The sequence below is a fragment of the Lonchura striata genome, chromosome 1 (assembly GCF_050655825.1).
Source record: "Lonchura striata isolate lonStrDom1 chromosome 1, ASM5065582v1, whole genome shotgun sequence".
In the NCBI taxonomy this organism is placed as follows: Eukaryota; Metazoa; Chordata; class Aves; order Passeriformes; family Estrildidae; genus Lonchura; species Lonchura striata.
In genome coordinates this window covers 56,299,216-56,313,463 of record NC_140703.1, presented here as the reverse complement: position 1 = coordinate 56,313,463, position 14,248 = coordinate 56,299,216, and the positions used below count along the sequence as shown (strand labels likewise).

Sequence of the window (14,248 nt, the reverse complement as noted above, 5' to 3'; positions counted from 1 at the left end):
CTCTCTCCAGGGCTCCTTTGGCGGCAGGTGTTAGCTTGCGAGGGGAAGCTAGGTCGCCATCTCCTCGTAGCAGGTTGAAGAGCGGCGCCAGCTCCTCCGTGGTGAGTCCCAGGAGAGGTCGGATCCACGTGATGGTACCGCAGATCTGCTGGAGATCCCGCAGGGTCCGTGGGTCGTCTTTGACGGTGACAGATTGGGGCGCGACAGTCCTTCCCGTAATGTGAAAGCCCAAATACTTCCATGGCGCTGACAGCTGGATCTTTTCTTCAGCAATTTCAAACCCTGCAGCCTTAATGGCCTTAACAGTTTTGGAAAGTGTGATCTGCAGATAAGCTTGTGTTTCAGCGCAGATCAAGACATCATCCATATAATGCAGGATGATCGCTTCAGGGAACAGCTTTCTGATCGGCGAAAGCACCTGGGCCACAAAAGTTTGGCAGAGCACCGGGGAATTTTTCATTCCCTGGGGCAAAGTGGTCCATTGGTACCTCTTATAAGGCTCCGCCCTATTGATGGAAGGGACGGAGAACGCGAATCTGGGGGCATCTCCGGGATACAATGGGATGTTGAAAAAACAGTCCTTGATGTCAATGACTGCGAGCTGCCAATCCCGGGGAAGCATGGAGGGTGAGGGAAGGCCAGGCTGCAGGGGGCCCATGTCCTCGATTACCTCATTGACCCTGCGCAGGTCTTGGAGCAGGCGCCATTTGTCTTTGCCAGGTTTTTTAATAACAAAGACAGGAGTGTTCCAGGGGCTGGTGGAGGGTATTAAATGCCCCAGGCGGACCTGCTCCTCTACTAATTCATGGAGCGCTTTTAATTTCTCCTCCACAAGGGGCCACTGGTCCACCCACACTGGAACATCGGTCTTCCAATTCAGCGGTGGGGAGGTGCGCTCCGCAGTGGCCCATACTAAAAATCCCATGCAGGGCTAGGGATATCGAGGCGGGCACCCCATTGGGACAAAACGTCCCTGCCTAATAACATGATGTTAGATGAAACAACAAAAGGCCGAATGGTGGCAATCTGTCCCTCAGGGCCCTCCACACTTACCAGGTGTTTGCTGCGCATGGAGTTGACAGCTCCTCCCACTCCGGAGATTGTGCCACAAGGGGGCACCAACTCCCAGTCGCGGGGCCACTTTGACCGGGGAATGATGGTGACGTCTGCCCCGGTGTCCGCCATCAGGTCCAGTTTGATGGACTTTCCCTGAAGCGATAAAACAGTCTCAATCATTGGTCTGGATTTGCAAACATTTTGTGTGAGGAAGACAAAATTGTCTTCCCCGGAGTCATGTCCAGCGAAATAGTCCTGTGCTGGTGGATCGGTGAGGTCGGCCACGTCGAGGAGGTACATGGCAGCGAAGGGGAGCCCCTTGGTGATGGTGCAAGGTGGTTGATGGCAGACGACTGAGACGGTGACCTCGGACCCCGGCTGAAAACACACCACTTCAGGAACGACGGTAACACGGTCTGGTGTGAGCCTGCAATCTCCGAGTATTAACACTGTTACCTCACAATTACGGTAAGGGGGTTCCAGGAACCCAGCGGGAACTCTCACCAGGTCCTCATCCTGGAGAGTCACAGTGATGGAGCTTTTGAGGACCCGGTGAGTGTCTGAATCTAGGTTGCGGATTCTACGGAAGAGGCGGAGCCCGTCGTCGTGGCTCCGCCAACCCTCCGGAACTGTCCGCTGGGCCACCGGTCCTCCCGGATGGTGGGGAGGCCTGGGCGCTGTGAGGGGCCACTTGTTGTCCTTGCGCGGCCCCTCCCCGCGCTCCGCGACCCGTTTCCCGCCTGCTGATGGTAGGGCATCGGGTTCCTGGGTATTGGTCTTGGGGAGGGTGTGTACGAGTAGTGTGGTTGCTCCGGGGGCCAGTATGGGCAGTTGGCTTGTATGTGGCCCATCTGGCCACACCCGAAGCACCGGATGGTGTTCATCGTCAACATCGCCTCCCCAATCCCCTTACTTACTGCAAGGGCGACAGTGGTCTCGGTGGAGGCGGCTTTCGTGCAGGCCTCCACCATCTGTGCGATGGTGGGTTCGGGGTCCTGAGGTAAAGTCCTTAATATCTTCTTTGTCTCGGCTGTCGCGTTGGTCATGGCCATCTTTCTCAGGAGCTCTTCCCTCGCTGCAGGATGGTCTATCTGCCGGTCGATGGCCTCCCTCAGCCGGTCCACGAATTTTATGAAAGATTCCTCTGGGCCCTGGGTAATAGCTGAAAAGTTCTGGAGCGGGGTTTTCCCATCGGGGATTTTTAACAGTGCCGCTCGGCCAGCCTCCTTGATGTCATCTAGGACCTCCGTGGGTAACAGTATTTGGTCCTCTGGCTGGCTGAACTCCCCCTCCCCTGCCAGGGCTTCTATGGCTTCCTCTCCCTCTCCAATTGCCTCTGCTAAATTGTGTTTTTTCAGAAGAGGCTTGAGGAGCTTTCTCCATTGAATGTCCCACAATAAAAGCTCGGTGGGAGTGAGCAGGGACTTGGCAATATATTTAACGTCATGCTGGACCAATGTATGGCCCGAGAAAGCGAGGTCCAATACATTCTTAAAGAAAGGAGAGTCTCGACCATAGTCTTTGGCAGCCTTCCTCAGTTCTTTAATCTCCACATATGGGAGTTGCTCCCAGTGTGGCCGCTGCCCCCTGGTTCTCACCACAGGTGCTGCGAACAGCCCCAGATCTTTTGCGAATTCTAAATCCCCATCCTTAATTGCCTCTGCCCTGATCCGGGCCCACCCACCTCCCGGCCTAGGTGTGGGCCGGGGGCTGTCGCTGTCCTCATCCTCATCGGAGGATGAGGCAGGACGGGCAAGGGCTCGGACCTTCCCCTTGGCCGGTGGGCTTCGGTGGCATGAAGCCCGGCAGGCCAAGATGGCCTGCTTCCGGCCAGGCCGACCTCCGGTTCCGGTGGCGTGGGAACCAGAAGAGGCCTGAGGGGAGGCGTGGCCAGGCTCACCCACCGGGGCGTGGCCTTCCGGCAGGGGGTTCCCTCCCACCGGGGCGTGGCCTTCCTGCAGGCCGGTCCCTCCCACAGGGGCGTGGCCTTCCTGCAGGCCGGTCCCTCCCGCCGGGGGCCCACCCAGGGGTGTGGCCATGGGGGCTGGAGGGGCGGGTCCCGACGACGTAACAATCGACGCGGTGGTAGGGGCGGGACCCGACGCAGGGGCGGCACGCGACGGGGGTGGAGCCTGAGGGGGACTGGCAGGGGCCCGAAGGGAGTGAGGAGGTGGAGAGGAGGCGCCATTTTGTCCCTCGGTGGCGGGCTGCTCGGCCATGTGGCCGGCGCCATTTTGTGAGGTGTGGTGACAGAGATCAGGAATCGAATAACATGGTTTTAAACTGGGTACAGGGGTTTGAGGGCTTTGGGGAGAGGAAAGAGTCGCACTGGGATGGCCAGTCCCAGGACGAGGAGAGGACAGAGTGGGGCGGGGAGCAGCAGGGAGACGGCAGCAGCCCTGTGCCTGGTTATGGCAGGATCTGCTGCCCGACCCACCCTTAGGGGAAACCGGGTTAGGAGTGGGGGGGGCGGAATGAGGGTTAGGAGAACCGGGGACCCAACTCTCACCCTTTTGTTTAAATAAAGTGTAAATAGAATGAAAAAGTGGAAAAAAATGCCCCACAGAAAAATTCCCATTTACTTGTAATGCGTATAACAGTTTCCCAATATTTCCCCAGAAAATAAGAGAAGAAAAATCATCCCTGGAGGTGTCAGGGAAGTTATCGAAAATAAGATTAACAAAAGCCTTAAGGTCCCTCTTTTTAAAAGAAATGTTACCCAAAACAAGGGAGGATTTAACGTGGAGGTAAAAATCCCGCCGGGCAGGAGACAAGCGGTTGCCCATTCTCACTGCAGAAAAAAGGAAATCCCCAAAGAGACAAAGAGAGAAACGAAAAGGAAAAGAGACAGGGTCAGGTGCCAGACAGGGCACCAGGAACTCACCAGAAAGAAGACCGCTGTCAAAACGAAAAAGCCTCTGAGGGGGAGAGGAAGCACTGCAGGTCTCGTCCCGTTCGGAGTCTGCTCCCAAACTCGAAGTCGAACCAGGACGAGGTGTCTGCAGCCCGCGAGGTAGGCGATCTTCTTCAACGAAGAGCAGCCACTCGTGGAACTGGCGGCGAACGGCGCTTTCAGTCCTCGGGCAGCCGGATCACAGAGCCGATGCAGCCGAGGAGACGCTCTGCGGCTGACTCCTGAGAGGGGCCAGTCTGTTCGGGCGCCAGTTGCGGCTTCTGGGTCTCCGACCACTCTGCTTGTCAGAGAGCCGAGTCCTCGAAAGCCGGATAGCGTAATGAAATCTTCCTCTATGAAGGCGGGACGGCTCACAGGCGGCTTTTTTCCAGGAGCGTTTATTGAGGAACAGCAATTCAGGGAGCGAAGGGAAAACAACCACTCCGGGAGGGAGCTCGCTCTGAGAGCCTCGAACAGGGGGCGGAATCGGGATTATAACGGGGACAAGAGAGGGAGGGTCCAGGCATGAAGCGTTCAGTGAAGGAAGGCTTCGGGGGCAGAGTCAGGGTCGAGTGGCAGGGTTATAACCAATGAGGGTAAGGGGAAAGAGCGGTTTCAGGGAAGGAACCAATGGAGGTATAAAGAACAAAGAATTTTCTAGCACCAAGGGATGACAGACATACTGATTGATAACAGGGGAGGCAGGGAACTACACACCTGTCACCTCCCAGGGTAATTCGGGGGGACAGTTTCCCAAGTCCCCTCCCACAGAGAACCTCATGAATTTCTAAGACTTCAATAGTGCCACACATCAATCCTTCCTTTTTTGACCTATGTTGTAGCACAGATACATTTTTAATGACACTTTTGAAGGTTTCATTTTGCTTCTCTTCATCCTCCTATAAATTAAGTGATCTACTGAAAAAGTACACCTGCAAATGTCTGTTCTTTCCTTGTGTCTTATAGTCATGTATCTTCAGTCTCTTTTCACTGACTCTGAAATGGAATTAATCAACATAGTTTGTCTTAGACTACATATCAAATTTAAAGACAGTAAATGTTTGCCAAGATAAATCTCATCCTGAGTCAATGATAAATGGAACACCTTAGCCATCATATTTCTTAGTAAAAAGTGTGAACATTGATTTAATATGTGCCCATAGCCTGTAGAAAGTTATATATTTTTATTCATAAATAACTTTTTCATGTGAAATACAGCACATCCTGTAGCATAGTAAAAGGGAAAAATAATTGATACAATTGCAATTTTTTTTGCTTCTTATTAGGATTTGGAATATTACAAAGCGTACAATATAGATCTAAAACAATTACCTATATTTACAGTTGAATTATTCAAAGAAGTCAGAGAAAACAGTCTTTATAAAGTTTGATTTATAACAAAAAATTCATACATCAAAAAATCTGTAAAATTATACTATTTTCTAAAAGATTAAAAAATCCTCAGTTGAAGACAGAAATAACATATTTCATTATATATGAATTTCTGATATGTACAGTACAGATACATCTATAATGTAACTATTTCAAAGAACATAGTGGAACTGAATATTTTTCTTTATAAATGACCAACATTCATCAAAATTATTTAATCTTTTGAATGCTGAGAATATATATACTGCTCACTTAATCATTTATTTACTTGTTCATTTTCAAAACTCTTGACTCCACTGTATTGTCATAGGAATTTTAATTGCTCTATTTTTTGATACAGACTGAAAAAAATCAGAATTAATTATTAAAAATCTGAAAGATATGATCAGTTTTTGCAACCCATTTGCTATCTTTCAAAATAAAATACCCAATCCAACATTCTAGTGAGTTTCACTAAAATTATGTTTAGCATGACCATTTGCTGTCTTACTTCCATAGTAAAGCCGTTATATACCCCTACATGTATTGCAAAAATTCACAATACCTAGTTCAACATAGCACGACTTCTGTCAATTAAATATTTTAATTTTGCTGGAAAACAAATGCTTAGTGAAGCCCTTTAAGTTTGCAATAAATGCAGGGGGAGAAACTGATTTTCTGATTGATTCAGGTAATATGAATAAATTATTAATCCTTATGGTAGCAAAGAAAATTAATCTTTTGAGCACAATAAAATTAAAAGGTTTTGGCTTGCCTGATCTCAACAAAGTAAGATGAATTTTTAATACAGCAAATTAATTAGGCACATAATGAGGAATAGAATGCATAATAACTCTAATTCTGATAAATAGCAAAATAGTTCAGATCCTCAAAGAAATAAATATCATCCATCACAAACACACCTTAAATTCTGTTTGTTAGGGAATATTAATGGTAAGAGAGCTTGCACAGAAGAGTTAGATAAATTCTATTTGCTGATTTTGTTCAGCGCAATTACATTATGTGCTGACCCTCATCTGTAACTTTTTGTGAAAATGATTTTAGGACATTATTCATTTCTGAAGGTGGTAATGTACCATAAAGGATTTGTATTATCATTAAACATACTGTCTATGCCAGGTGTTACATGTTATTTGCTTCTGCCCTGAAGATCATTTAACAGCTTATAAATCTTTATGGCCCCATGATGTTTTGCTACAATAATTTGCATCTTTAAATAGCTTCTGAATTATGCATTCCAAAAATAAGTAAAAAACAACATTTTTGTTATTAAAGAACATATATCTTCTGTTTTACAATAGCCTTAGTTACAAATGTCAAGCAATACTAGTATGGGAAAAAATAAAGTTGATTAGGAGTGCAAAATCAATTTTTTCCTAACTTGTGACAGTATAAAGGCATTTCAGTGCAGATTAAGTAGTTTATCAGTTTAAGACATGTTCTTTTATGAGAACTCTCCAGGAACATTAAAGAATTACATAACTGAATAACTCTATTTCAATAGAATGTCATGATGCCATCTATAATGTGCTTTGAATTCTCAAAACCAAATATTTATAAATAAAATCTAATATAATGCCTTCTATTACATAAAATGAATTTGGAATTTAAAAAGTAACTTATTTGATAAATTCATTATGACTTCTTGTTACTCTGTGTATCTTTATTTTAATAGATAGTTTTATGCACCAGAGAAGGTTACTGCAAATGCAGGGGCTTGTCTCTAAACCACCATGGGAGAGAGAAGCTTTGGGAAAAACTGGGCCTATATTTTCAAAGAGCATTTCAGAATAGAATGCTTACAGACCAGTAGAAACGACATGGATTTTATGCCAAGAAGGAAGCTTCCTCAGGGAAGCATGAAGAGAACAGGTAATAATCAGAATTCATAAAAAAAGATTTCCTATGAATGAAGAACAGAATTTTACTTTGCTACTTTATCCTCAGCTCTGGTCACCTTGGACCTCCTTTTTATAACTTCCAATGTCTTGATTTTTCTGATGTTTCTGTCTTAGTGGTCACTTGGTGGTCTGGGTGATTCATGTGCCTACTTTGAACTGTCTTTTCCGCTCCAGCTGAAATTCATGGGAGACTCTCCACTGACTTAATTTTGTACATCTGAGCCCTCCCTTTCCAACAGAAGGTAATGTTAAAATCTATAATGTTTCAGTTGCATTTTTTGAACTTTCTTACACAGCATTAGTATGTCTATGCAGATTATGCCCATATATTGTATATGATAGCTAATAGATATTTATTAGTAAAATAATTTGAAAATAGATGGCAAAACATACACTGACTTTTAGCTTAGTTAATATAAAGCCATTATCATAAACTACACTGTAAAACTTACATTACTTTCTCCTGCTCTTATTCACTAAGTCACTGTTTTATCTATATTGTCAGTGTTATTTATTTTCTTTACAAAAAATATTCTATATAGTCACAGTAGTAATATTGATTCTCTCATCTGTAATTTAAAGTTTGTATTTTTTTTTAGATGAAGCTTTCACAATATTCTGACAGGCTAATTTTTTAACTTTCTATTAAAACTTAGAGACTATATACTGCACATATGATTTTCTTTCATAATTAAAAAAGAAAAAGCAAAAACTCTGTGCCCTCAGTACCATTAGAATAGCATATTTATATAATAAAATATGTATGTATTCTAAATAGGAGATATGTATTCTAAATAGGAGATGGTCAAAGATGGTGATATGGACATAGGTCTAAAATTGCTGAAAAATAATTTAGATGGGGTTTAAAAAATTTACGAATTACCAATTTGATCATCATAACAAATGTGATACACATCATTCCAGACAATCTGCAGAATGCAGTTTATTAGGAAATAAATTTATCTATTTAAAAGTATGAAGGTAGGGCTGCTATATACATTTTATGAGAGATAACAGAGGCTATTCCTTGTATAGTGTTCTTCATACTGCTTCATAAGGAGTAAATATAAGATATTGTTCATTGTTGACAAAAAAGTTCTAAGAAAACAGTATTACAAATATTTGGTGTTAAAATAATGAAAAAAAACCCAAGCTATTGAAAATTTTATCATATAGTGTGTAATACTGCTAGTCATGGTAATAAAAATGCACAAAACTGAAAAATAAATTCAAGCCATTAGAAAAGTTCTGTTCTGTAAATCCTAATTCTCTGATAATAACCTACTATAAAAGTAGTTTATGTATATACCATATACCATCTCTTACATGGCATCTATCTGTTCATATTCTAATTACAGTAAAAGATAAATCTAGTACACAAAGAAACAAAGTTTTTGATTGATTTTCTCTTTTTGAACTAAAGGCTAATTGCTTGTTCTATTCAAAACATATTTATGAAGCTATTTCATATGAGCTTTTTGTGCTTTTAATGGAAAAATGTATTTAATATAATAATCAGGAATTCTAATATTTTGGAGTGGGAAGGTACAACTGTTCAAATATAACTGGCACTATTAAATTTTTTATTAGTATGCTTTTTCATTTTTTCTTTATATATTTTCTGTAAAGGCATCATCATTGTTTAAAGTTATGTTACATTTTTTAAAATTTCTTGTTTATTTAAAAACAAAACAGTTATTTTATAAAACATCTGTACTGGTATAAGATACATTGGCAAACAGGCCTTGACAAATGTAGCCTTTATCTAAACCCTATAACTCAGAAAAAACAACTTTTCTTCCTTCCTTGCCCAGATAAAATTTCTCCAAGGCTGTTTTCTTACTAGTATTGAAGTGCCAAGAAAGTACGATTAGAGGATATTCTTAAATGCGGTTGATCTACAAATTGCAATATCTAAAGGAAAGTAGGGAAGATGTGCCATCAATTTACAATCAATTTCCTGCAATCAATATTGCTAGTAAACTTTCTATTTAGTGGGCTGCTATAGTAACATAGTTTATATTAATTTTTATTGGTTGCATTCTGTTTTTTCCTCCCTAAGTTTGTTCCATTTTGGCTGGGTCAATAACAGATGGTCTCTTTGCTAATATTTTTTTTTTTTGTCTTTTCTCTGTTCATTGTTCTATATGTATTCCTTATTTATTTTCTAACTCTATTTCTCTCCAATAATTCTTTCTTTTGATCACCTTTCTTGTCTTTCTCCAGAAATCTGACCTCAGAGGGGATTTATCTCTTCTTCATTTGTCCAAAAATTTAGACATTATACAAATAATATTTCTGGATAGTAATTAAGGGGGAAAGGTAAGGAATCTGAAACACAGGTCAGAGGCTCCTATACTCAAGTGAATTTCTGAAAATCTGAGACATTTATCTTCCTCTCCTTTGTGAGAAATGAATATATATATGTATACTTGTATCAGGGAGTTGCATATTGTTATGGAGTGTTTAGAAGACTGACAGATTTGATCAGTCTTAACCTGTAAAACTAAAGTTTGCTAACTACATTCATTAGCAAAATATTTCTTGCAAATGATGAGTCCTTGCAAGTTTTTTATGATCATTGCTGCTTATACAAAACTCTCACTTTTTAACAATTATATTCTAAATTATATGTAATTTGTGATTATACATTTCCATAGATCTGAAGTTGAACATTTAGCACTGACAGCTATCTTGTTAAGTCTTATCCTTAGGGTCCAACCTGAGAACTCATCAACCAGATGTTTTCCTTGCTTGCTCTTGCCTGATGGTTTTATGCTACTTATTGATCATTTATGATCAGGTCCTAAGCCAAGACAGGTGATTTCCAAAAAAACAGCAACAAAGCTGGTCAAAGATCTAGAGAGCAAATCCTGTGAGGAAAGGGTGAGGAAACTGGGATTCTATAGCCGGGAGAAAAGGAGGACCAGAGAAACTCTTATTGCTCTGAAATACCTAGCTGAGGTTATGGGAAGATGAATGAAAAAAAGTCTCTTTTCCCAAGTGACAAGCAATAGGATGACAGGAAATGGCCTCGAGTTGTGTCTTCACTAAAATGGTGGTCAAGCGCTGGACAAGGCTATCCAGGGAAGTGATAGAAACTCCGTTTGTGGTGTGATGAATCCAGTGACTGTTGTGAGGCTATCTGTGACTACAGGCTGTTCAGAAGGCACAGGCAAAGAAGGAAGGGTAGAGACATGCTCTTTTCATCAAGACATGGATAGTGTAAAGAGCTCTCTGAAAATGGGGATAAACAGGTTGAAAGCTTGTGGGTAAGAATCAGAGACTGAGGCAGCAAAGGGAGCTTTGTGACTGGTGTCCACAACAAGCTGCCTGCTGCTGAAGCCTCCTTACTCCAGCTCCAGGAAATAACGTGCTTGCAGATACTTCAATCAGCCTGGTACCTGCTGCAAATATATCATAGCTAATCTTGGAATGCATGGAGGGTAACTTCTTACATGAGGTAACAGACAGCCCTACAAGCAGGGATATGATACTGTACCTGATGATCCCCAGTGCAACTGAGCTAATTGGTGATAACAGGAGTGGAGGCAGCCTGGGCTGACCATAATCATACACTGGTGGAGTTTATAATCTTGAGGAATATGGGTCAAGCACAGGGCAAACTCAGGACCTTGAATTTTGGGAAAGAAAATTTCCACATGTTCTATTTTCTGGACTGTTTCTCTGACAAATAAGGGCAGCTATTGGGACAGATTTTTATATTAGTTGTGCATATTCTTTGGAGCTATTTGAACAAATAGAATTATATACAAAAATAAAAATGCTCCCTTTTCCTTGACAATCTTAATTACCCTGGTAATTCATTACCAATTGCACTGCCTGGAATCAGAAAACAACACAAAATAACTCTCTAGTGATTAGTGTATAAAAGTCTCATGCAAGGTGCAAATTACAATGATGAGATGAATTACCTCTGGGATTACAAAATAGACTTGACAAAGCTACCAGTTTGGATTTCCAGTAGTCCTTATGCCTCCATAATTGCATTTAATCTTTTTGGCCATTTTTATTTCCGTATTGATGAGGTCTTAAGGATCATTCAGCTGAATAGTTAGCTTTTCCTGGAAAGAAAGAAACAGCTTAAATGTCTTCACTCTGAAGTTATTCCTTCAGTCTTGCTTATTAAACTCAACAGATTAAATCTCTCTAGGCTGTACTGCCTGACTAGATAGGGATACCAATCCTCCCCTTCAACACATACTTGCCTCTCAACTTGCTACAGCTGCGCATATCAACAACCTAGTTCTAAAGACTTAGAGCAAATCTACAGGACTCATGAAAAAGGGTTATAAACCATGACAGCTCTACTGCAGCAAGAGTAGAGAGTGCTCCTATTTCCCGCTCAGGCATTGACCTCTCCTGTTTCATGAATAAAAGCATATGTGCAGTGGAGTAGATCCCTCATATTTTCTTAAGCATTTGAGTACATATTCTGGGACTTGATTGATATATTCTCCAATTTAGTGAAACTCCAGAAATCTAAAGAAAACTCCACCTAGATAAAGAAAACTCCACCTAGATAAGGGACTGAAACTGGACACATTGTTTTTCATTAATAGTAGCTTCCTATGTCTGACTTTGGCTTTTTTTCCTGAGTTAAAAATTCTAAAGTTATATATATATATATATATATATATATATATATATATATATACTTTAATGAAGTATCCTTCTCTACTGGATCTTCAGCACTTCAGGTTGGAGGTGATGTTGATGATCCATAAGTTTTAAAATCTAGCTAATTTAAAACTCAGCTAATATAATGCATTGCTATTATCATGTGTAAGTTTAAGTTCCTAAGGTGTTAAGAAGTATTACAGAAGACTTGTCTTTATGTGCAATAAGAAGAAACAGTTATATTCTCCTATGTTAGGAATAATGTTTTTCTTAAGTATTATCAGGAAGATGCTAACTGTCATGAAAATAAGTTTGCTTTCTAGGAAACTGAAAGCCTATTTCATCACACAGAAGTAATTTAATGCTAAAGAAAATTCAGACTCAAAGTTCTACTGATTTTCTGCACACTTTTCATTGCTAGTTTTGTTTTTGCAATTAAAAATAATGATGGACTGATATAAATATATTCAAAAGTAACAAGAAAATGAAGTATCAATTTATTATTATTCCTGCAATGGGAAAATAAACTAAGCTTTATTCGAAAATTATTCAAAATTATTCAGTAATCAACAGTCTTTTACACTGAGCATGAGTTGCCAGTGACTGACAGAGATAAATGATATTTATTTTTGTTATTCAGTTGATGATAATGTGCTATTCACATATGAATTTATCTAACCATTATATTTTCCAAGTTATTTTATTGTTTAACTATTATTTGTTAATGGATGGTTCCTGAATAGCATGCAAGAGTCACTGAACTTTTCTCCCAAATTCAAAGAATGCAGAAGGTCTTTCACTTTTCTTTTGTTCAAAAAGTGACCCTCTAGTGAAAATATTACAGATGTACAGTAAAGCATTCTTCTTTTTATTCCCTTTAAGATATACATGTTTTAACTGCTGCTGGATGACAGTGAAATGTATCTGAAAAAAAAAGGTGGACAGACCTATTACAGGCATACCCACAAGCATAGATAGCACATATATAAAAATAAACATGAGCAACAGAAATTGGGCAAATCCTATTCCTCTTTAGGGCTATCCACTAGTAAATTTGCATATCGGAATGTTCGCATACCACCAAGTCACATGCCCAGACACATTTACTGATCCTTCAAACAATGACTTTCAGATCATCCAGTTTCTGTGCCCAGAGTTTTGGTGTTTTACCTGGTCTCCAGCTTAGAGGCTATGTCTTTCCAGATGCCTGCTTCCATCTCCTTCCCTGTTAATCCTGAAGTTTAGTAGTGAACCACTTACTGTGCCCCAACACAAACAGAATAGAAAGTAGTTAGGAATAGAGTCTGATAAGAGGATAGGATGAATTGTGCCAATCAGTTACACTAGAATCTTGATTAAATAATTTCCTGTAAAAAACTTTGTTAAATATAAGTATTTAGCTGACATTATTCTGTGTCTTCCCAACGGTGACCAGTGTTCATCTGCAATCTCTTGTTTTACACAGCAAGTGTACAGTTTTAAGATATCCACTAACCTAATATTTGGTATGGGAATAGCAATGAAATACTTGACTCTCTCTAATTAAGATTAATTTCTGTATGACAAAAAGATTAAATTATTGTAAAAATAACCTCCAATTTCCTATGTGTGAGCGATTGCACTGCAAATTCTCTTAGGTAGCTGACTTTTTCCTTATGATTAAATGAGGTTGAGTGCCTTATGGATAAGGTGCAATGCTCATCTGAATCTCAGGGACTTTTAAACATTATTTCTAATATGGATGAATTTAGTCTTCCAAAACTGAATGATGTAATATACAGCTTCACAACATTCACACTTAGAGTGGGTTAACTCTGGCTGGATGTCAGGCACCCACCAAAGTCACTCTTCCACTTCACAACTGGACAGGGAAGAGAAAATACAAGGAAGGGTTCATGGGTTGAGATAATGTCCTAAAGACATATCACTCACCAAATACCATCATGGACTCAAATTGGTGATATTAATTTAATTTATTACTAATAAAATCAGAGCAGGATATTGAGAAGTAAAAACAGATATTCAAACAATTTCACCCAACCCTTCCTTCCCATTACAAATGAGTGTTTTGTTTTAAAAGTGTGAGCACAGGAATATTACATTCAGGCAAAAAAATTTAAAAAAAAGCTTTCAAGGCTGTTAATTAAAAAAAAAAAAAAAAAATCAGGCAGGGGCTCATGAAACAGCACAAGTTTCTGGGAGCAACTCTTGTTTCCAACAAACTCAAAAGCACAGCCCAGGTGCTGTTCATCAAGTGCCACACCTAATGAGCAGTTCTTAGATCATAATGTGAATGGCCTGAAAAGAAAAGGGAGTGGTGGGGAGGATACTCCGCTACACCTCCTTTGTAGCTCTGCCTTCTGAC

General features: G+C 40.7%; 1 protein-coding gene across 1 annotated transcript; it reads right to left on the bottom strand.

The window, feature by feature from the left end:
• Window positions 1–1,089: 1,089 nt before the first annotated feature.
• Window positions 1,090–13,100, bottom strand: LOC146768682 (uncharacterized). The gene is made up of 3 exons (XM_085588390.1): window positions 13,054–13,100; window positions 1,974–4,134; window positions 1,090–1,490 (listed from the first exon to the last, which is right to left on the bottom strand). The coding sequence occupies exons 1-3, from the start codon at window positions 13,098–13,100 to the stop codon at window positions 1,233–1,235; spliced, it is 2,466 nt and encodes an 821-aa protein (XP_085444516.1). The 3' UTR covers window positions 1,090–1,232.
• Between the last annotated feature and the right edge of the window lie 1,148 nt (window positions 13,101–14,248).